We start from the raw sequence: 21229 nt of genomic DNA, 5'->3' as shown, positions 1-21229 counted from the left end.
TCTCAGTTTGGAAAATACTTGAGGTTGTCTCATATTCAGGTATGTATGTTACAGGAGAAGGCATGACTTGTTTTAGGGCTTTGAAGGTAGCAGCTAACAGATGGAGTCAGGACTGGGCTAAGGAAAACATCTCCGCATCCTGGCTCTCTCTGATCAAAGTGTGTTTTCAGTTCCCTCTTTCAAAGAGTAAGTGGGAGATTAGATTCCTCACAGCCTCTGTGGTCCCACAGATAGACTGCATAGAAATGCCTCTGATTAGATGGGCCCCGAGGGACCCTCACAATGTTGCTGGCTATCCCCTCATCAGCCCTCAAAAGACACTTAAGGAAGTGAGGGAAGTGGATGTTTGTAGTTTGTGGACAGGATCTATGCTATAAAACAGAATTGCTTTTATTATCAACAGCAAAAAGAAACTTGTATAAACTTTTGGGTACATGGTTGATATCTTTCCTCTGTTTTGTTTTAGCTGTAAAACAAATATGAGGACAAAGTTAGACAATAAAGTAGATAAACACAAATTTAAAACAGACACCGGAAAGCATTTTTTTCCCCTACTCTGCAAACCATTTGTGTGTAGTGTGGCCAAGGAGACAAGGGTGAAGAATTACACCGCCAGGTTGCAGGAGAAATAGTTGACAGAACTGGAGAAATAGCTGACGGAACTGGCATTTGGAGAAGCTGGCTCTTTAAGATGTGAATTGGTTTTCTCAGGCCAAATGCATTTATTCTTCCAAAAATGTCTTGTGTAATTATTTATTCTACATAAAGCTTCACATGCATGTGCTCAATCAGCCCATGGAACAGTTTAGCAGAATATTGCAAGAAGAGCAAAGGATGACAGCATGGAAAGAAACCTAAATGATTAAAGTGGCTGATATAAAGCTACAGCATTTGATTTATCTCTCTCCTACTTAACTGGGAGACTTTGACCCTTCTTGGGACTGCTGGGCATATCCTTAGGGTTCACAAGTGATTGCTCCTCTCTTTGCTATTTTACTAGGACCTTTGTGAAATGCAAAGAGCTAGCTCCCTGGCAGAACAGGCCACCTTTCTCCAGCATGGCGCTCCAGGAACAATGAGGCCAGGCCTCAGTTTACTTCTCCTGGCACTAAGTCCATTGCAGCCCTACCTAACTCCATCCTTCCCAAACTAGAGTTGGGGAGGGTGCAAGAAATAATAAATAAAGGTGAGAAAATTACTGTGAACTGTAGCGCCAGCCTGGGTTAGTTATTCACAGTAACAGGGGACACAGGAGAAAAGACTGGGAAAATTCAGGGCTTCTTGACATCAACAGAGAAGCTAACAGTCTATTGTATGATGCTACATTCTAGGCCCTGTGGTTGGAGTATTCTATATTTCTAAACCTCAAAATAATCCTAATGTAGGATAGATATTGATTAGAGTTTTTTTGGATGTAAGCAAAAACTTATTCTGACAATAAAAGTAACTGATTGCAAGGATATGGGATGACTCAGATAATTTTGTGCAAACTGAAAAATCAGGCTTAGAAAGAAGATGGAATGGGCCAGCCCCTGGGGTCTAGATTGCAAGAACTGACTCCGAGTTTGATTAGGGTGCTGCTTGATGATTGCAAGATCTGTTATCTGTCTTTTATTATTCTGCTCACAATTCAAATTCCAGGGATAGAGAAATCCAACCCAGGAGAGCAGAAACTCTTACGTCCTAGTATGACTTTATGCAATGGTGGTTAGTAGTTACGAAAACAAAACTGGTGGTATGTTGTTAAAAAAATATTTAAAACTTAATGTAACTTGACTAATACCACACAACAATTGAGTAGCATCCAGGATAGAAACCCTATTTTTTTTTTGACCCAAAGGCTACCCACTTTTCCCACCCTGCCATGCTACCTTTCATTTAATTTATGGGCAAGAATCATGTAGACTGTTCTGTCATTGCTTGCCACACAGTGACTAAAGTGAAGAGTGGAAGATTGGGGGGTGTGAGAAATAGATATGGCTGGGAAGGGAGAAGATTTCATTTTACTAGCCAAACATTTTCAAGATACTTTTCTCAAATACTTTTTTATATGGTTTGGATCTGTGTCCCTACCCAAATCTCATGTTGAAATGTAGTCCCAGTGCTGGAGGCAGGGCCTGGTGGGAGGTGACTGGATCATGGGGGTGGTTTCTAATGGTTCAGTACCATCCCCCCCATGCTGTTCCTGTGATAGAGGTTTTAGGAGCTCTGGTTATTTAAAAGTGTGTGGCCTGGTCAACATGGTGAAGCTATGTTTCTACTAAAAATACAAAAATTCGCTGGGCCTGGTGTGCACCTGTAGTCCCAGCTTGCAAGGGAGGCTGAGGCAGGAGGATCGCTTGAACCTGGGAGACGGAGGTTGCAGTGAGCCAAGATTGCGTCACTGTACTCCAGCCTGGGCAACAGAGAGAGACTCTGTATCAAAAAAAAAAAAAAAAAAAAAAGGGTGTGGCACCTCCCCTCCTCTCTCTCTTCCTCCTGCTCTGGTCATGTAACACATGCTTGCTATCCCTTCCGCTGTGATTGAAAGTTTCCTGAGACCTCCTCAGGAGCTGCTATGCTTCCTACACAGCCTGCAGAACCATAAACCAATTAAACCTCTTTTCTTTACAAATTACTCAGTCTCAGGTATTTCTTTATAGCAATGAGACAACAGACTAATACTCCTTTTTATCTAGGCATTCTTGATGCCACCCCTGTCTTCTGGTTTTCCTGCTACTTCTTTACTTTCCCTTTCTCTCAGAAGTTGTGACAGTTCTTCTTTTGTATTTCTAGATGTGGGAAGTTGCCAGGCCTTGCTTCTAGATGGTGTTTTCTTAATCAATTCTCAATCATACACCAGTGATTCCTCATTAGCTATGGACTACAAGATAAAGTCTAAATGGCTTAGGATGTCCTTCAGTGTCCTTCATACCTGCTGACCCCACCGGTCCTAGTCATCTTTTTCCTTCATGGTACCATCAGTTAAGGCCCATGGGTTTTGTTTTGTTTTGCTTTGTTTTTTGAGACAGGACCTGGCTCTGTTGTCCAGTCTGGAATGCAGTGGTATGATCTTGGCTTATTGCAAACTCTGCCTCCCAGGTTCAAGTGATTCTCCTGCCTCAGCCTTCTGAGTAGCTGGAATTATAGGCATGTGCCATCATGCCTGGCTAATTTTTAAATTTTTATAAGAGATGTGTTTTGCTATGTTGGCCGGTCTGGTCTGGAAATCCTGGCCTCAAGTGACCCACCCACTTTGGCCTCCCAAAGTGCTGGGATTACAGGTGTGAGCCACTGCACCCAGCAGGCCCGCGAATTTAACTCTTTTTAGTGTTCCAATATGCCATTCACATTACAACGTTTTGTTTATGCTATTCTATCTTTCGGGAAATTCCTTCTTATTCTCTGCCACGGATCCCAAACTGCCTCATTCTACAAGAATGAGGTCCAGCTCAGGTGCCAGCATTTCCAAGAAATCTCCCATCACTCTGCATTTCACTGACCACTCCCTTTTCCAAGAGTCCAGGCCATTTGTCTGAGACATCCACTGTGGCCCTTAAGCACACACCATCTTATAACATGTGATTATCTTGTTTATTTGAATTATTTGTAAGGTTTTGGAGGGAAAATCATTTTAGGCCTGGGCAATAGATATCCAACAAATACTCATTTAATCAAGTTGTTCCAGAAATAAGAACTGTGCAATGTTCTTGGAAGAGAAATTACTGTACCACTTCCTAAACCCAGAGTTCTACAGAAGCAGCATGGACCTTTGTCCTTCATGGAACAAGTCAAGATTGCAGTCAGCTTGCTTCAACAGCCTCTTCAATCTCCTCTCATCCTGGATGAGACCTATGGGGCTCTCTAGAAAGGTGGAGAAAACTGAATAAATCAAGAAGGGAAGATACCTTTAGGTATCTAAAGTATCTAAATACTTTAGAAGGGAAGATACCTCCAGGATGATCTCCAGAAATATGTTCTCAGGGTTTCCAATAAAATCATAACTATGATATCACCCACTGCTTGGACAAGGTCTAATTTCCTGTGCTGGTCCATAAAGAGAATCCTCTCCCTCCCTTCATTCATTCATTCTTTTCTGGCCTTGGCTCTGTGAGGTTTACCGCAATGACTAAGACACAGGTTCATCACAGGGTGAGGTCCCAGGTTCTAGTACACAGTCATGGGTCTTAGGACCCTGCTTTAGGCCTGAAGATCACAGATGCACAGGCCTGAGGCTCTAAATCCACCCCTACAGGAGCAGGTTCCATCAGTGTAGGGAAGCTGAGGTCAGGTAGGGTGGGAGGAAGCGGTGGCCTTAGGGCAGAAACCCAGGCAGCTTACGCAGTCTAAAAGGCTGCTGTTTTGACATATTTTTAAACTGGCCATTCACAGCTTCTACTATTATTTCATTAATGGAACTCACACATGTAGCAGTAGTTGTCTAGCAAAGGCTATTCACTTTCCCTTTAGCTTGCTCTAAAAATCATGTAAAGCGTTTTCCTGTTTTCTTTTGGCAAATGTCTATACTATATCCTGACATTTAATCTGCAGCCCTAATGGGGGTGACCAATGGGAGCTGTTGGTTCTTGGCTATTTCGAGAGTAAGCCAACTTAATCTAGTAATATCTTTTTTGGGATCTCAGGAAAGGAAAAAAAATGACAATTAAGCAACACAAGCAACTAGTGTACTTTCCTTAAGCATTCTTAGTAAAACAAATGTGTATGTGTTTTTAACGTTTTGAAGGTATGGTTTAAATAAAACATTTAACCCTTTGAGAGCCAGGGCTGTAACGTGTATTTACAGAAGTACAGGATTGGGGTGGGGCCTACTATGTAGCAGCCACTATCTTGGCATTTCAGTGCATACACAAATCTCCGGTTTATAAGAGATTGGGAAGCAGTTACACAGACAGTGGGAGAGACAAAACAAAAAGCAGTGCTTGAGTCGTGCTTGGAAAATATCTTTGGATTCAAGATGAGCCAAAACCATGGGAACTGGCCTATGTCTTAGAGTTTAAAAGAGATCCAAATAGGTTTACCATGTAGGGGAAATATGAATAGCACCAGACTGCAACTAGGCAACCAGGGTTCTCGTCTCACCTCGATAGAAACTAGCTTTGCAATGAACTGTGTTACAACTCTGGGCCTTAGTTTCCCCACTTATAAAGTTAAACTTATAAACTGGATTGGATTTCTAAAAGCCTTTCTTTTTTTTTTTGAGATGGAGTTGCCCAGGGTGAAGTGCAGTGGTGTGAGCTCAGCTCACTGCAACCTCTGCTTCCCAGGTTCAAGTGATGCTCTTGCCTCAGCCTCCTGAGTAGCTGGGATTACAGCTGCCCACCACCATGCCTGGCTAATTTTTTTGTATTTTGAGTAAAGATGGGATTTCACCATGTTGTCCAGGGTGGTCTTGAACGCCTGGCCTCAAGTGATACAACCGCCTTGGCCTCCCAAAGTGCTGGGATTACAGGCATAAGCCATCGTGCTGGCCCGCTAAAAAAGGCCTTTCTAGAGCTGACATTCTGCAACACTGAATCATCTCAAAGGGATGATCAGGTGCCCATAGATTCCTTATTGGTTGGTTTCTTGTGGGGTCTATAGATGGGAGGGCTACCGTTGCATTTGTAGCTTGACCTTTCAGGGCTGTCGCCCACAATTCTGTTAAGGGCAGAGTAATGTGGAGACAATAAACACTGATGGCCACACCAGGACTTCTAAAGGTTCCCTAGGGGTGCAGACCACTTAGAAAATTTTCCACAGTTTATCTTGGCACCTACAAAAGAAACTAGTTTGGCTTGACTGTAGACAAGGAGGTCCTGTGATACACTTACAACTTTCTAAAAACACAAAGTACATGATCACTCCTTCACCCAGCCACAGTTGCCTGGTTCTATTTTAACTCATCTCAGTTAGTCATGAGGAATCCATGCTTTCTGTCGGCCAGGACATATAGGGAATTATATCTTGCCTGGAAATGATCTAGACATTTAAGGAACACCCATCATTTAATTTAGCTTAGCAAAACATTTGACGGAGACAGGATACCTTGTAGGTGCCAAGATAACCTGTGGCCAGAAACTCTGCCCCCATCAACCCTTTGAAAGAATTTTCTGACAGAGGCTTCTGTTTTTGGGATTGGAAACCAACCAATCAGAGCTCAGCTGTTCCCACCAATCAGGGCTCAGCTATATTGACAAATCAGGACTCAACTGTGTCAACCAGTCAGAACTAAGCAATTTGAATACTTTGTTTTGCATGAATCTGATTGGGAATCTGGAGAGAAACTTTCACTATAAAATCTGAATCTTCTCTTTGTTTTCTGGAACACATCTTTGTCTTACACTGAAATGGTATTTCCCCAGTTTGAAATTGTTCACTGGAATAAAGTCTCTTTTCTTCAAATCCTTTTCAGAGAACTTTCCTCACATTATATTTTAGGACTTCACTGCTCTGTATGCTGAAATAATTTTAAAGGAGACAGGATCAGAAGCATGTACTTCTTATTAATCAAGAAAACCATGGCTTTGTATCTATTTGAGAAAGGAAGAGTGCTTAAAAAAAAAAAAGATGGAACCAATAGTCAGGCTGGAATGAGATTGCAGACATGGTTGACATCCTTACTTCCTATGGGGTGGCAATGAATCTCCATCTTTTCTTCACTCTCAGGAAGTAAAAGTTCCTAAAGTTTTTCCTTTATAAAAGCAGAACAAAAACAAAAAAACACAAAACATTGTGCTCTATTTCCAATGGACTTATCTTTGTCTTTAAATGGCTTCCGGTAATCCCATTGAGGTCCCAAAGGTGTGTGATTTAGACTCTTTCCAGTGTTTTGGAGCTTGAAAGAAAGTGGTTGTTTGGGTAAATCATGCGCATTTTCTTGTGGACCATTGTAAATTAGGAGTACAAATGAGCCAACAATGGTGTAGAAAGGAGTGAATGGGTTGCTGTCTTTTGAAGAGAAAGGATATATTCAAATTTCCAGTCTATTCTTGAGGAACATGAATATTTCTGAGCTATTAAATTGAACCACATACAATTGCCATTTAGTAGGTTAAACATGGCCAAATAACAGCAAATTCACATGCTTCAATTTAGTATATGAAGACCTTGTTTCCCTAAAGGTTTGTAGGACTCCAGTAGACTGATGCTCTGTAATTTTTAGTTGTATTCTCCATTCTCAACCCCACATGTTTATTCTGTGAACCAGGAAGGCAATTAATGCAAAATAGAATCCTAGAGAATTTAAAGAGAATGACTTAAATTATCCTGTTTGGCATTCCTAGATAATGGAAAAAGGCAGATGTTTGAATTTAGTGTAACCCTAAGTGTTGTCCCTGAATTTTATTCAATGCTCATGGACAAAAATATTAAACTTTTATCTACTACAAGTAAGTAGCAAAAGCAAAAGGTACTAAACAGAGCTAAATTTTTCAAAACTCCAAATTTAAATGCAAGTAGAAAAAGAGTTCATGTCAGCTAACAACCAAATTATTGTTTATTAACTAATGCATGTGCCCACTGGATTTGTTGTATGTGTCTGGGCTTACATCAGACTTTACTCTTCTGCAAGGTTTTCTATAACTTAGCCAAGGTAGTTTCTGGGGAAAACGAGACATTGACGGGAATGACAAAACAGTGCAGAAAATGTCTTTAGCAGTTCGTTATGAGAAAGACATAAATTCATCATAATTGTGTCAATGTTCACGGTAAAAGAACTGGCAACAGAGCTACCAGAGGTACCTGAGACATTTCCTCCTGGAAGGAGTGTCTTGAAATGGTCATTTCCTTCTACTTCATTCTTGTCTGTAAACCCCTAATCATTTTTTAGCTTCTATGTAAAGCACCTAAAGATGTGGGTTCTGAAACTTCTTTAAGGGCAAGTTAAAGGTAAACTAAATGTTGCTCAACATTCAAGGCTAGAGTCAAATTTGGTTCCAGGTAAATTTCATATTACAATGCTCATGCTGTACCAATAATAGATGCCAGGTGAAACGGAATATACATGTTAATTTTAAAGGATGCCTTGAGGCAAATACTTTTCTTACTCCATGCAGCTAATTTCTGATTGGCAAAGAACAGCATTAAGATCAGTCATAGTACTTCCTTGTTTACTTATTTCTTGGATAAAAAATTTAAGCACATAAATTCTTAAACTGTGTATCAAATTAATCTCTAAAAATCTTAGAAACATTTCTGTGCCTGTTTCAGCAGTGTATCAAAAGGAAGTTCATGTTGAACACTTTGTTAAATCTATCCACTTCTCCACTGAATAAAGTGTATAGCATTTTAAGAGAGAAGCTTTGGATTATTTTTGAAGACGCCGTTTGGCCTAGGATATGCCTGCTATTACCTTTGCTTAAAAACTTGGGTTCAGGAAATTTCTACCTTAGAGAAGTAAGACTCTCTAAAAGAATGTGTCACTCACTTCCTCATGAATACTTTAGGAGGCCTTAGCATAAAATGAAGAAATTCTTTGAAGTTTCTAGAATGATGGGTCCCAGGAAACTTAGAACTTATTCAGAAGTGAATGACCGACTGCCTTGATTATGTCCTTCTATTTGAATGTAACTTCAAATTGTAATCATCAGTTGAATATATGTTTACTTGCTTTACAGATCTGCCAGCATTCCTTTATTTTCCTGTGTGTCTCGCTCTCTGTCTGTTACTTCAATACAGGTTCCCACAGGCAAAGCCCCCAGACCCTCCCACAAATATAAGAGGGGTTGTAGTCTTATAAAATTCTCAGCCAGAAAACTACCCCAAAATAAGCTTTATTGCAAGGAAAGTGTCATATTTGATACACAGACCTACAAAAACAAACAAAACCAAAAACCATGAGTTTTTCCTCACGAACACTTGATTACAAATTTACACTGTTCCTTTTTTTTTTGTAGTTATTAAAAAAAGAAACAAAACAATAAAACCTCGAAACACTGGGTATTCCTGGTTACTAATCTTTGGTCAGCACAGGTTTGAGAGGAGCAACCGGGAGTCTGTGTGTGCTTTGGCCATTTCACATAAGAGGTTTGGTCGCTGGTCCAGGGAACAGGTTCTTGGGTTGAGAATAATAATGGATATGTACTCTTATTAGCACATCCTGGTACAATATCTTTTTAAATGACTAAAGCAAACTAAACATCAATTCATTGTACAAACATCTTTCATACACAATAGGCTATGATAAAACGAGGCATATGGTGTATAACTACAGTATTAATGAAAATTCTTAAAAAAAAAAAAGGGGAGGTTTAAAACGACAACAACAACAACATATATTCCTTGGTTGCACTGCATGATTTGTTTGCACATATGGCAATCCTGAAATAACTTGAACATAATAAATGCACCACTATCTAAGACAGCACCAAACACTACAGAACGCCAGGTGTTCCCTTTCAAAGGGATGGCGGTTCTTCAGCTGCCTACAGTACCACAAGTATGCAGTGCACCCTGGGTAAGAATGAGGTGTTGTGGGTAGCACATGTGGTTCCTTGAGGTTATGAGAAGGAAATACAGTACAGTTTGGCCTGCAATGCTAATGGTCTCACAAGCAGTCAAGGTATTTTGCTACAGTGGTTGTGCTTCATCTTCTGTTGCCTGGTGTGTCTGGTGATGTGAAATGTTGTCATAGGAGCTGCTTTGGCTTCGATCTACTTTATAAAGGATCTAATGACATTTGTGTCTTTTAAATTACTGATTCACTGCCCATTCAGCTCTGTGAGGCTTTCTTTAAAATCATCAGGTGTGTATCAGCTGGATGACTGTCAGAAAACCAAAGGAAACATCTCTTGTATCTACTGGATTTTTAAAAAGCACCTCTAAAAGAAATAGCTCAAATTTATAAATCTAAAGAAAAACAAGTGAGTTTCCCTTTTTGTTTACATAGTTTGTTCATTTATCCATATATTACTGCATTAAAAATAAATAAACATCTATATTTTTTTTAATTAGCAACTATAGCAAAATACCCAAAGTGTTACAGACTGCTAACAGGAAAAAAAAAAAAAAAGCTCACATTATTTTTGTGCATTTAGTGCCATATGCTGATATTTTGAACATTTAGGTTTTCTTTAATATATTTTAAAATGAAGTTATATAAAAAATACAGTAACCACGGTTGCCTTTGTGCTCAAATCTTTGGCCATACCAGAGTCTAAATTATCCCTCCCTGTGAGGGTCAACATTCAAAGTCTGAGACAGGGAGGAAAGCAACAAAAGTTATTACTTTTTTTCCCTCTTTAAAATTAGTCCTTGACTTTTCAAATGTTTCTGCAGGATGGCTGTGCTAGGATTTGAGCCTGGGCCCAAGTCTGTAAAGGGTTAATACAGCTGAATCTGCAGCATCATTCTGAGAGCCTCCCCAAGCTCCCCTAGGAGGTAGTCATCCTCATAGCTCTCTAACAGTTTCTCAAGCTCCTTCCTCTTGTAGAGAGGGATGCTAGTGATTTCCAGTGTGTATGTGCCGGGCACGAGCTTCTTCCTGGCCGTGTGCAAGTAGCTGGTCCCATGCCTTTGGTTGATGCGGAAGAGGCCATCATGATTCCCTTGAGAGATGACGTAACGGATGTGGTTGTTGAGGGGCTGGATGGCGGGCCTTAGTTTCAGGATGTGTTCCTTAGAGCCAAGGCCGGAGAGGTTGAACTTCATGTTGACGGGGCTGTCCATGTCAACACTGTCTAGGCTGATCTGTTCAACCTGGAGGACAAGCAGGAAATGATTTGGAACAAGCTTCTATAGCACAAGCAGAGGACTAGAAAGAAATCAGCTACAGGAGCTTTGGTCACAAGGACAGGCTGTGGCTTCTCACTCCCCATTTCTGCATTCTCCTTACCAGCAGTGGTGGTGAAAGAGGCTATTGTACATTTTTGTCAGTTGAGAGAAAAGGCCAATTTCATAGAGAATGCCTCATAAATCTTTATGACTTCTCACTCAGCCTTAACGTGGTAATTAAGGTTACAGGACTGAGCCTACAGAGTGTTCACGTTTCAAGTTTTTTTTGGATGTTTATAAAATATTGTGCTTATTAATAATTTTTAAAAAAGAAAATTTAGGTAATGATTGTTTTTCTTTTTACTTTTTTTTCTCAAGTCAAAAAGAAGTGCTGCTGTTGAGCATCAGCAGGGACTGTGCCCGGGGGAATCTTCTGTCTGAAGGCTGGGCTTTGATTTGTAAGGTCTGTGAATGGTGAGTGAGTTTATTGGGAGCTATCAGAGGTACACACAGTGATCTGCGGAGTTCTCAGGGCTCCAGTTTGAACCAACATCTTTGGTAAAAGGCAGTGAGGCAGGGCTTAGATAAAGCAAACCCGACTTTTGCTCAAAGGGCTGGGAGGGGTACAAATGATATTTAAATAAGATAGGATAAAAACCACAATGCTTTGATTGGGCACCTGCTAAGTAAGAATTTGGCAATGGTGACCCAGAAGTGCCCATCAGTGTTCAGGCAGAATTATGTCCTGGTACCCCAGCGGGAAAGTTTATAAGCAGAACTTCTGGATTTGCAGCTTTGGGAACTTGATGAGTATCTCAACTGCCATACTTAAACATCAGCTGGATATCTTAGTCTACTTAAGGTAAATGTGACACTGGTTTATTTTTTATTATAAAATAGCATGATAAACTTCTTGGCTAGAGAAGTCAGATCATATAGACAAAGTTTTTGAGGCCCATAAAACTGAAGCAAGTTGTCCAATTCACACAGCCAGCTAGTTGTTGATTAGGTTTCTTGGTGGGGTAATTTCTCAGCCATATTAACGGCAGACAGTGGAGAGTGATGACCTCATGCTGTCTCTGATCTTTGGGAAAATCATCAAGATCTCTAGATACTAGATATTAATCACTGAAAGGAACTGAACATGTGTGATATATATGCCAGGCTTTGTTCCATCAGTTCACGGGTTTCAATTCAGTTAACCCTTCCATCAGCCTTCAGAGGTAAGCATTATCATTCCCATTTACAGGTGAAAAAACTGAGGTTGAGAGAAGTTAAATAAACCCACCCTATGTAACAGAGGTAACAGATGGGGAAGGCCAGGGAATTACATTCAAAACCAAGTAGTCTATGGCCCACCCCTTTAAACACCGTCCAAATGCCATTAGGGAAGGGAAATATCAGTGGAAGGCAATTTCCAACTTCAGTTCCTTACAGAATTCAAGTGATTTGGAAGACAAATGTTTTTAATGCAGGAACAACTGTCTTATAAATAAATCACAGAATATGAGACTTAGTTGGCTTCCCTGGTCAAAATTAAAATCAGCCTTGTGTGCTATACAAATATAAAACAGAACTGAACAAATTCAAAATTATTTCATTTTTTGAATCATGTCAGAATAACTATTTCCTCGATGAACGTAGCCTGCAGCATACATCAAAAACTACAACAAAAGAAAATGCTCTGAAACTGTGAATCTTAAAGTCTCTTCTCACAAGCTTTGTGTTTTGATCTAATAATTCAATCTCTCTTTTTTTAAATTGTACTTTAGGTTCTGGGGTACATGTATAGATCATACAGGATTGTCGCACAGGTACATTTAATTTACTTGTCTTTTCCATACTGGCTCCATTAATTTATGCATTAAATTCAAGATACGATTTACTTCAGTGAGGCTGAAAACTACATGAACTGCACCGTATACAAGATCCATGTGGATAAAATACCGTGGTGACACAAAGTTAGATTTACTCACAGCAGTGGGATCAGGTTCATGAGCACTTCTCTTCTGCCTGCTGTCTTTCTTAGAATAGCCGTTGATTTTGCACTCATAGCATGCTTCTGGGGACAGAGCATTTTCTTCATCCACCTCTGTATCCAGTGACAGGTACTGCCCCTTGTTAAATCCCATTCCTGAGACACAGTGGCTATTTGTAAAAAGCAATGTATTGTTAGACTTTATCACTGACTTTGATCATAGTTTTCCACTGGTAGAGCAGACTCTTCAGAAACACGAAACCAACAGAGCAAACTCTAAGCTCATAAACATAAAACCCTAATATTCTTTGTAACTCTTTTCTTTTTCTTTTAAAGACAAAGTCTTGTTCTGTTTACCAAGCTGGAGTACAGTCGCACAATCTTGCTCACTGCAGCCTCGAACTTCTGGACTCAAGAGATCCTTCTGCCTCAGCCTCCAAATTCACAGGGATAACTGACACGCACTACCACATCCAGTTATTTTTTTTAATTTTAATTTTTTGTAGAGATAGGGTCTTGCTATATTGCCCTGGCTGATCTCCAACTTCTGGCTTCCAGCAGTCCTCCTGCCTTGGACTTCCAAAGGACTAGGATTATAGGCATGAGCCACCATCTCCTATAATTCTTTAACACATAATAGATTAATTTTTCCCTTATTTTGATAAAGCAAAATTCTTCGGAGGGTGAGCCCTATGCTTTCCCAATTTTCCATCTTAATTAGACTGGAGTACCGAGCATAATTAACTCCAGAAGGTAAAAGCAAGGTATGAATTTCCAAAGAGAACGCTAAGAGAGGTTCCATTGTTTCAGGGGCCTGAAGCCTGTATTTGCTGCTTGCAACAAAGCTCCCTGCTTTAAAAACGGAGATTTCTGAACTTGTATTTTGGTTAGTGACTCAATGAATTGGCTCTAAATGACCTTTGTCTAGACCAAGCCTTTTAAGTATTATCATATACCATTGTTGGACAGACTTGGTCCATGCCTTGTAATCCCTGCCTTGCACACTGCTCCTTTCAAAGAAGGCAACCTGGACTGACCTCTAAATGCCCATCTTCTGTATTACTGAGCACCACTGCATTCCTGGAAGGATGCAAATGGCCGGTAACTTGGCCACAGCCCATGGGACTAGAGACAGTGTGCCAGGTCAGAGGGAAGCCAGTCTTATGGGTTGGGCCTGTGCCGAGTGGCACCACACCAACTAGGTACCATCCTCTCTCTGTGCAGTAGAAAAGCCACATCAGCAAAGAAAGGGATAAACTTCTTCCTCAGTGATCACTGTGCTTGCACCTTCCAGAATTTGTAGAAGAACCCATGGCAAGGACATTTCCACTTCTACCTCACAGCCCTTCTACCTGTGAGCCACATTTTTAAACATCTCCTTGTCTCTGGCCTTGGGTCAGATTGAATCAGTTCAGGCACTTATTAAGAGGAGCAAAGAGTGATATTTACATACAAGTTCAAGTTTTATGCTCATCACAAAGGAAGTAATCCTATACCCTGAGCACGGTCAGTGTGTGCTTTCTTGGTAATTATCTGCATACCCTAAGAGCTCTCATCAGTGCTTTTTTGGCTTGTCTTTTGGACACTGTACTCTTCCCTGCAGGAGTAGGTGGCCTGAACTCACTGAGGGACCATGTATTACCCTGTGTGGTGAGGCTGAAGACCACCTTACCCTTGTCCTACTCTGTAGTACCCAGGGGGGCAGCCACAGAGATAGCCCCCCTCAGTGTTGGAGCAGCCGTAATTGCAGGGGTTCTTGGAGGAGGAGCACTCATTCACATCGTGGCAGGCACTGGAGAACTGGTCGAAGGAGAACCCCGAGGGGCAGGCGCACTTGTAACTCCCCAGCGTGTTGTAGCAGGAAGCAGAACCACATGCATTGGGATTGGAGCATTCATTCTCATCTAGTGAAAACGAAGAAAGAAACTCTTACTCAGGGAAGCAGGCAACAGCAAAAACGTGAACAAGTCTGGAGTCTCAAGTGCCTGTGATCTTATGGCAGAAATAACTCTAGAACTGTATTAACTTTTTTTTTTAAATTCTGGTGATTGATTTGCAAAGCATATGAATGAATTAAATCTCCCTAAATTGTGGCTTTAAAAAACCCTTGTTTTGCTTTTTTAAATTCTGTTTGTACTCTGTTTCCAAGTATGTCTGCAGCCCTTGGGGACAGATATTTGCAGTTTGCCTGATGAATAACTCTTCTATTCTCTTAACAGAAGGTTACTTCAAAAGCCTATTATCTCAGGCAAATCCTTAGAGATACAGAGTAAATTACTTTGCCAGGGCCTGTCGGGAGAAAGACATGGGGAATGACTGCTATTGCCTATGGTATTTCTTTTGGAGGTGATGAGAATGTTCTGAAACTGGTAGTATTGATGACTGCATACCCTTCTGAGAATCTACAAAACTCATTTACCTGTACATATTAAAAGGGAGAATTTTATATCAATTTAAAAAATCCCTATAAGTATTTGTATCCATTCCCCCAGCAATTCCCCCAAACCTTCATTATATAGGAGGAGAAAGCACAAAAAATTTAAAAACCCTAAATGAAAACAATGGAAACAAACACTATTTAATTAGAGCAATTGAACCTAGTTCAGTTAAAAATGCTTGAGAACCCACTGAGTGCAGACTGTGCCTTCTGAGGCAGGTTTGCTTCCAGCCATCAGCCAACACACAGCTTTTACTCGTTTAATGACTAACATTACACTATAAATACCTGACAGCAGGATAATTATAGTTATACTTTCAGTTGCTATTATCATTTTTGCAAAATCAAAGTCTGATTATGCTTTTAACTTTGGAGATTATAATTTTGTCTTAACTGTCTGGTTGATATGCAGCATGTGGCTTGACTTCTTTGGACTTTTTTTATAATCCAAATTTCACCCTGGGAACAAATCACATCTGTACCATGGAATTCTTTCAATTCTTGTGACTCTGTGTGGAGCAAAGAGTGTCTGTTTACCTAATATGTGACAAGTATATACTTCAGCCCATGTGGGGAAGCAGGCCCATGCACAAGTAGGTAGGTGTGCACAGAGGACACAGTACCTAGTGGGGAAGCGAGGGAACTGCAGCAGCTCAGGGAGATTTGGAAGACGCACATGGGCTCTCAGTGAAGAGGTCTCCCAGACAGGAAATTAGACCTCGTTAAGTACAGGACAGAGGTTACAGAAAGTGTAGATGTTATTAGGTACATTTTTGTATCATGATTCTGATAGTCTCAGAATTAAAAGAGACCACTAAATGTAGGTTTGTTAATCACTGAATATAGAAGATGCTGATTATCCAGTATGTGAAAATTCTTATCCTTTATTGCAGGGGAAGAATGTAGATACAATAAATAAATTCTCATAACTTGGCTATGTATGATGTGATTATAACTGATATTTTATTTCCATATACGAGAGACTTGGAATTCTGCCACAAAGGCTTATCTGCTTTTATAATTAGATCTGACATTCCTATGTAGTGTTTCCCTCCTAACAGGGAATCTAAATTAGATTACAATTTAATAAAATGATGCTGCGATGAATATACCATTAGATATTGTGTTAGGAAGAGAAATTACCAGGTAAAACCAATTAACTGAATAAATTACATTTAAACATATCACTTACAAGAATATTGAAAAATATGTAACATTTTTGCAAACACTATGATATACCTCATATTTATATTCTATACATGTATACCATGTTTAAAATTTATAGGCTTAAATATGTTCCTGTCTGATACATACCCTGAACTGATTCAAGCCTCACTAAACTATGTGTGAATTATTGTGAATAGGCTATAGAAGCAACTGGAAGTTACTAATACTAAAACAGAAAGTCTTCATATATAAAGACACAGTTTTTCTTCACATGCAAATGTTAATATTTACATATTTTCAATTTTGAATAATTGTATTTGAATAATTCTAATGCTTACAAATAGTTGAGAATGTTCCCTACATCTGTATACTCGGTCTACCAGAATGTTATAAATTCTCTGTGACAACTGGCAGGAAACTTCCTAAAGTGTTAGTTTGAATTGAAAGCTTTTTCTTTTCTTTTTTTTTTTTGATTGCATTTTAGGTTTTGGGGTACATGTGAAGAACATGCAAGACTGTTGCACAGGTACACACGTGGCAGCGTGATTTGCTGCCTTCCTCCCCCTCACCCACATCTGGCATTTCTCCCTATGCTATCTCGCCCCAACTTTTTTCAATAGTAACACTTTCCAAGAACTTTTATTCTTCTTCAATTGGTGGTAGGTTTGGTAACATCGCAGTTTACAATTTTGCCTGTTTAAACCATCTGATGCACTGACTATCAGTGTTGATCACTGATGAGAAGCCCTGGGGAAATCTGCCTGAAATGCTTCCTTCTGTATCCCCCGCTCCCCACCTGTCTATCACATGAATGGCTAAAGATACTCACACAAGTAGTGACAGATAAAAATGTTTGTGGCTTTTCAATTTGCATTTTGTCCTAAGTCTTTTTCTTTTGCTAACGCGTTGCTTTTATTAGTTTCCTGAGGGGGTATTTCACCCTATTTCTGCCATATATTTGAGTTAAAAATCTAACAGTGTCATATGGATTCAAGGGAAGAAAGTCAGCAATTTTATAGAGGCAAGCTGGATTCCTCAACCCTGCCCAGAAGAATCTAGACTCTTTTGAAATAAATCCCTAATGTGTCGTACCCAGGCACCTACCACTTAGAGGTACCCATTTTAGTAAAACAAACTTACAAACTAATACCTCCAATTAAGGGTATCTGCCCATGTATTTTTAGTTTTGGACTCTTCTTTGAAAAAATTTATTCCTCTGCTCATGGAGTCTTTTCTGATTATAAGGCAGACAGTCTTCTGGCTGGACTCCAGTGCGAGCTACTCTGGGGGTGACTGCCTTGCCAAAGTGTCCACCTCAAGGTCTCATAAAGGGGAATTGGGATACACCACACCATCTTAAAGTCAGAGTATTCCAAACAGAGCTTCCACATTTAGTAAAAACCTGTGCAGCTAGTTTTGTACTAGGTGTTTAGAAACACAAACTTCAGGAAACCTAAAAACTGAAATTAAATTGGCACTCCATTCATGCTCCTATTTCTACTTATGTTCTCCTTTAAAAAAATTCTATTGAAGCTATCACTATATGAAATATTAGAGAATCACTCTTTTGGATGAAGGTCTATAGAATTAAATAAGAAGTCCATGATATTTACTAAATAAAGTGGTGGACTTCATATTTTATAAATATTGTAATATAATAAAATTGTTTTACATTATTATTACATTCATTTATTTTTTTATTTAACTTTAAGTTCTGGGACACATTTGCAGAACGTCCAGGTTTGTTACATAAGTATATGTGTGTCATGTGGTGTGCTGTGCCTATTGACCCATCCTCTAGGTTTCCTCCCCTTGCCCCCACCCTAACAGGTCCCAATGTGTTTGTTCCCTTCCCTGTGTCCATGTGTTCTCATTGTTCCCCCACTTATGTGGGAGTTCTCATTCAACTCCCACTTATGAGTGAGAAAAAGTGGTGTTTGGTTTTCTGTTCCTGTGTTAGTTTGCTGAGGATGATTGCTTCCAGTTTCAACCATGTCCCTGCAAAGGACATGCTCTCATTCCTTTTTATGGCTGCATAGTATTCCATGGTGTATATGTACCACATTTTTTTTATTCATTCTATCAGTGATGGGCATTTGGGTTGGTTCCATGTCTTTGCTATTGTAAATAGCGCTGCAATAAACATACATGTGCATGTGTCTTTATAGTAGAATGATTTATATTCCTTTGGGTATATATCCAGTAACAGGATTGCTGAGTCAAATGGTATTTCTGGTTCTCGATCCTTGAGGAATCACCACACTGTCTTCAACAATGGTTAACTAATTTACATTCCCACAGGGTAAAAGCATTCCTATTTCTCCACAGCCTTGCCAACATCTATTGTTTCTTGACTTTTTAATAATTACCATTCTGACTAGAATGAAATGGTATCTCATTGCGGTTTTGATTTGCATTTCTCTAACAATCAGTGATGTTGAGCTGTGTTCATATGTTTATTGGCTGCATAAATGTATTTTTTTGAGAAGCGTCTGTTCATATCCTTTGTCCACTTTTTGATGGGACTGTTTGTATTTTTCTTGCATATTTGTTTAAGTTCCTTGCAGATTCTAGATATTAGATCTTTGTCAGATGGGTAGATTGCAAAATTTTTTTCCCATTCTGTATGCTGCCTGTTCACTCTGATGATAGTTTCTTTTGCTGTGCAGAAGCTCTTTAGGTCTTTGAAACCCATGAGAACAAACAGACAACGTATCAGAATATCTGGGACATAGCTAAAGTAGTGGTAAGAGGGAAATTTATAGCATTTATATCTAAATGCCCACATCAGAAAGCTAGAAAGATCTCAAGTTGACACCTTAACATCACAATTAAAAGAGCTAGAGAAGCAAAAGCAAACTAATCCCAAAGCTAGAAGACAAGAAATAATATCAGAGTAGAACTGAAAGAGACAGAGACACAAAAAATCCTCCAAAAAAAAAAAATCAATGAATCCGGGAGCTGTTTTTTTGAAAAATTAACAAAATAGACTGCTAGTTAGACTAATAAATAACAGAAAAGAATCAAATAGAAACAATAAAATATGATAAAGGGCATATCACCACTGATCCCACAGAAATACAAACTACCATCGAGAATACTATAAACACCTCTATGCAAATAAACTAGGAAATGTAGAAGAAATGGATAAACTCCTGGACACAAACACCCTCCCAACACTAAATCAGGAAGAAGTCGAATCCCTGAATAGACCAATAACAACATCTGAAACTGAGTCAGTAATTAATAGCTACCAACCAAAAAAAGCCCAGGACCAGATGGATTCACAGCTGAATTATACCAGAGGTACAAAGAGGAGATAGTACCATTCCTTCTGAAACTATTCCAAACAATTGAAAAGTAGGGACTATTCCTTAACTCAAATTTAATGAGTCAGCATCATTCTGATACCAAAACCTGGCAGACACACAACAAAAAAAGAAAATTTCAGGCCAATATCCCTGATGAATATCGATGTGAAAGTCCTCAATAAAATAATGGCAAACTGAATCCAGCAGCACATCAAAAAACTTATCCACCACGATCAAGTTGGCTTCATCCCTTTGAAGCAAGGCTGGTTCAACATATGCAATTCAATAAACGTAATCCATCACATAAACAGAACCAATGACAAAAACCACACAATTATCTCAATAGACGCAGAAAAGGCCTTTGATAAAAATCAACATCTCTTCATGTTAAAAATTCAATAAAGTAGGTATTGATGGAACATGTCTCAAAATATTAAGAGCTATTTATGACAAACCCACAGCCAATGTCATGATGAATGGGCAAAAGCTGGAACCATTCCCTTTGAAAACCAGTACAAGACAAGAATGCCCTCTCTTACCACTCCTGTTCAACACAGTATTGGAAGTTCTGGCCAGGGCAATCAGGCAAAGAAAGAAATAAAGGGTATTCAAACAGGAAGAGAGGAGGTCAAATTGTATCTATTTGCAGATGCTATGATTCTACATTTAGAAAACCCCAACATCTGGTCAGGCACAGTGGTTCACACCTGTAATCCTAGCACTTTGGGAGGCTGAGATGGGCAGATCACTTGAGGTTAGGAGTGTCAAACCAGCCTGGCCAATATGGTGAAACCCCATCTCTACTAAAAAAAAAAAAAAAAAAAAAAATTAGCTGGGCTTGGTGTTAGGTGCCTGTAATCCCTGCCACTTGGGAGGTGCAGGTTGTAGTGAGCTGAGATCGTGCCACTGCACTCCAGCCTGGGCGACAGAGTGAGACTCCTTCTCAAAACAGCAACAACAACAACAACAACAACAAAACCCCATCGTCTCAGCCCCAAAGCTCAAGCTGATAAGCAACTTCAGCAAAGTCTCAAGATACAAAATCAATGTGCAAAAATCACAAGCATTCCTATACACCAACAACAGACAAGCAGAGAGTCAAATAATGAATGAACTCCTATTCACAATTGCTACAAAGAGAATAAAATACATAGGAATACAGCAAATAAGAGATGTGAAGGACCTCTTCAAGGAGAACTGCAAACCACTGCTCAAGGAAATGAGAGGATACAAACAAATGGAAAGACATTTCATCTTCTTGGATAGAAAGAATCAATATCATGAACATGGCCATACTGCCCAAAGTAATTTATAGATTCAATGATATTCCCACCATAAATTTCATATGGAACCAAAGAAGAGTGTGTATAACCAAGATAATCCTAAGCAAAAGGAACAAAGCTTGAGGCATCATGCTACCTGACTTCAAACTATACTACAAGTAACCAAAACAGCATGGTACTGGCACCAAAGCAGAGATATAGACCAACAGTACAGAACAGAGACCTCAGAAATAATACCACACATCTACAACCAACCGATCTTCAACAAACCTGACAAAAACAAGCAATGGGGAAAGGATCTCCCATTCAGTAAATGGTGCTGGGAAAGCTGGCTAGCCATATGGGTAGAAAGCTGAAACTGGAC

General features: G+C 39.6%; 1 protein-coding gene across 2 annotated transcripts in view; it reads right to left on the bottom strand.

Moving 5' to 3' along the window:
* Window positions 1-8718: 8718 nt before the first annotated feature.
* FBN2 (fibrillin 2) overlaps window positions 8719-21229 on the bottom strand; it is a 263642-nt gene continuing 251131 nt past the window's right edge. The window contains exons 63-65 of one of the 2 annotated variants that reach the window (XM_017500987.2): window positions 14340-14571; window positions 12666-12837; window positions 8719-10674 (exon numbers count right to left, since the gene is read on the bottom strand). In XM_017500987.2, the coding sequence (XP_017356476.1) occupies window positions 10300-10674; window positions 12666-12837; window positions 14340-14571 (779 nt within the window). In that variant the 3' untranslated portion in view covers window positions 8719-10299. The remainder of the gene's footprint in view (window positions 10675-12665; window positions 12838-14339; window positions 14572-21229) is intronic. The other variant, XM_037728668.1, reaches the window with a different exon arrangement.

The sequence above is a fragment of the Cebus imitator genome, unplaced genomic scaffold (genome assembly GCF_001604975.1).
Source record: "Cebus imitator isolate Cc_AM_T3 unplaced genomic scaffold, Cebus_imitator-1.0 Scaffold275, whole genome shotgun sequence".
Taxonomy (NCBI): Eukaryota; Metazoa; Chordata; class Mammalia; order Primates; family Cebidae; genus Cebus; species Cebus imitator.
The sequence above is the reverse complement of the archived record's forward strand: the minus strand, read 5'-3'. Positions and strand labels throughout refer to the sequence as shown.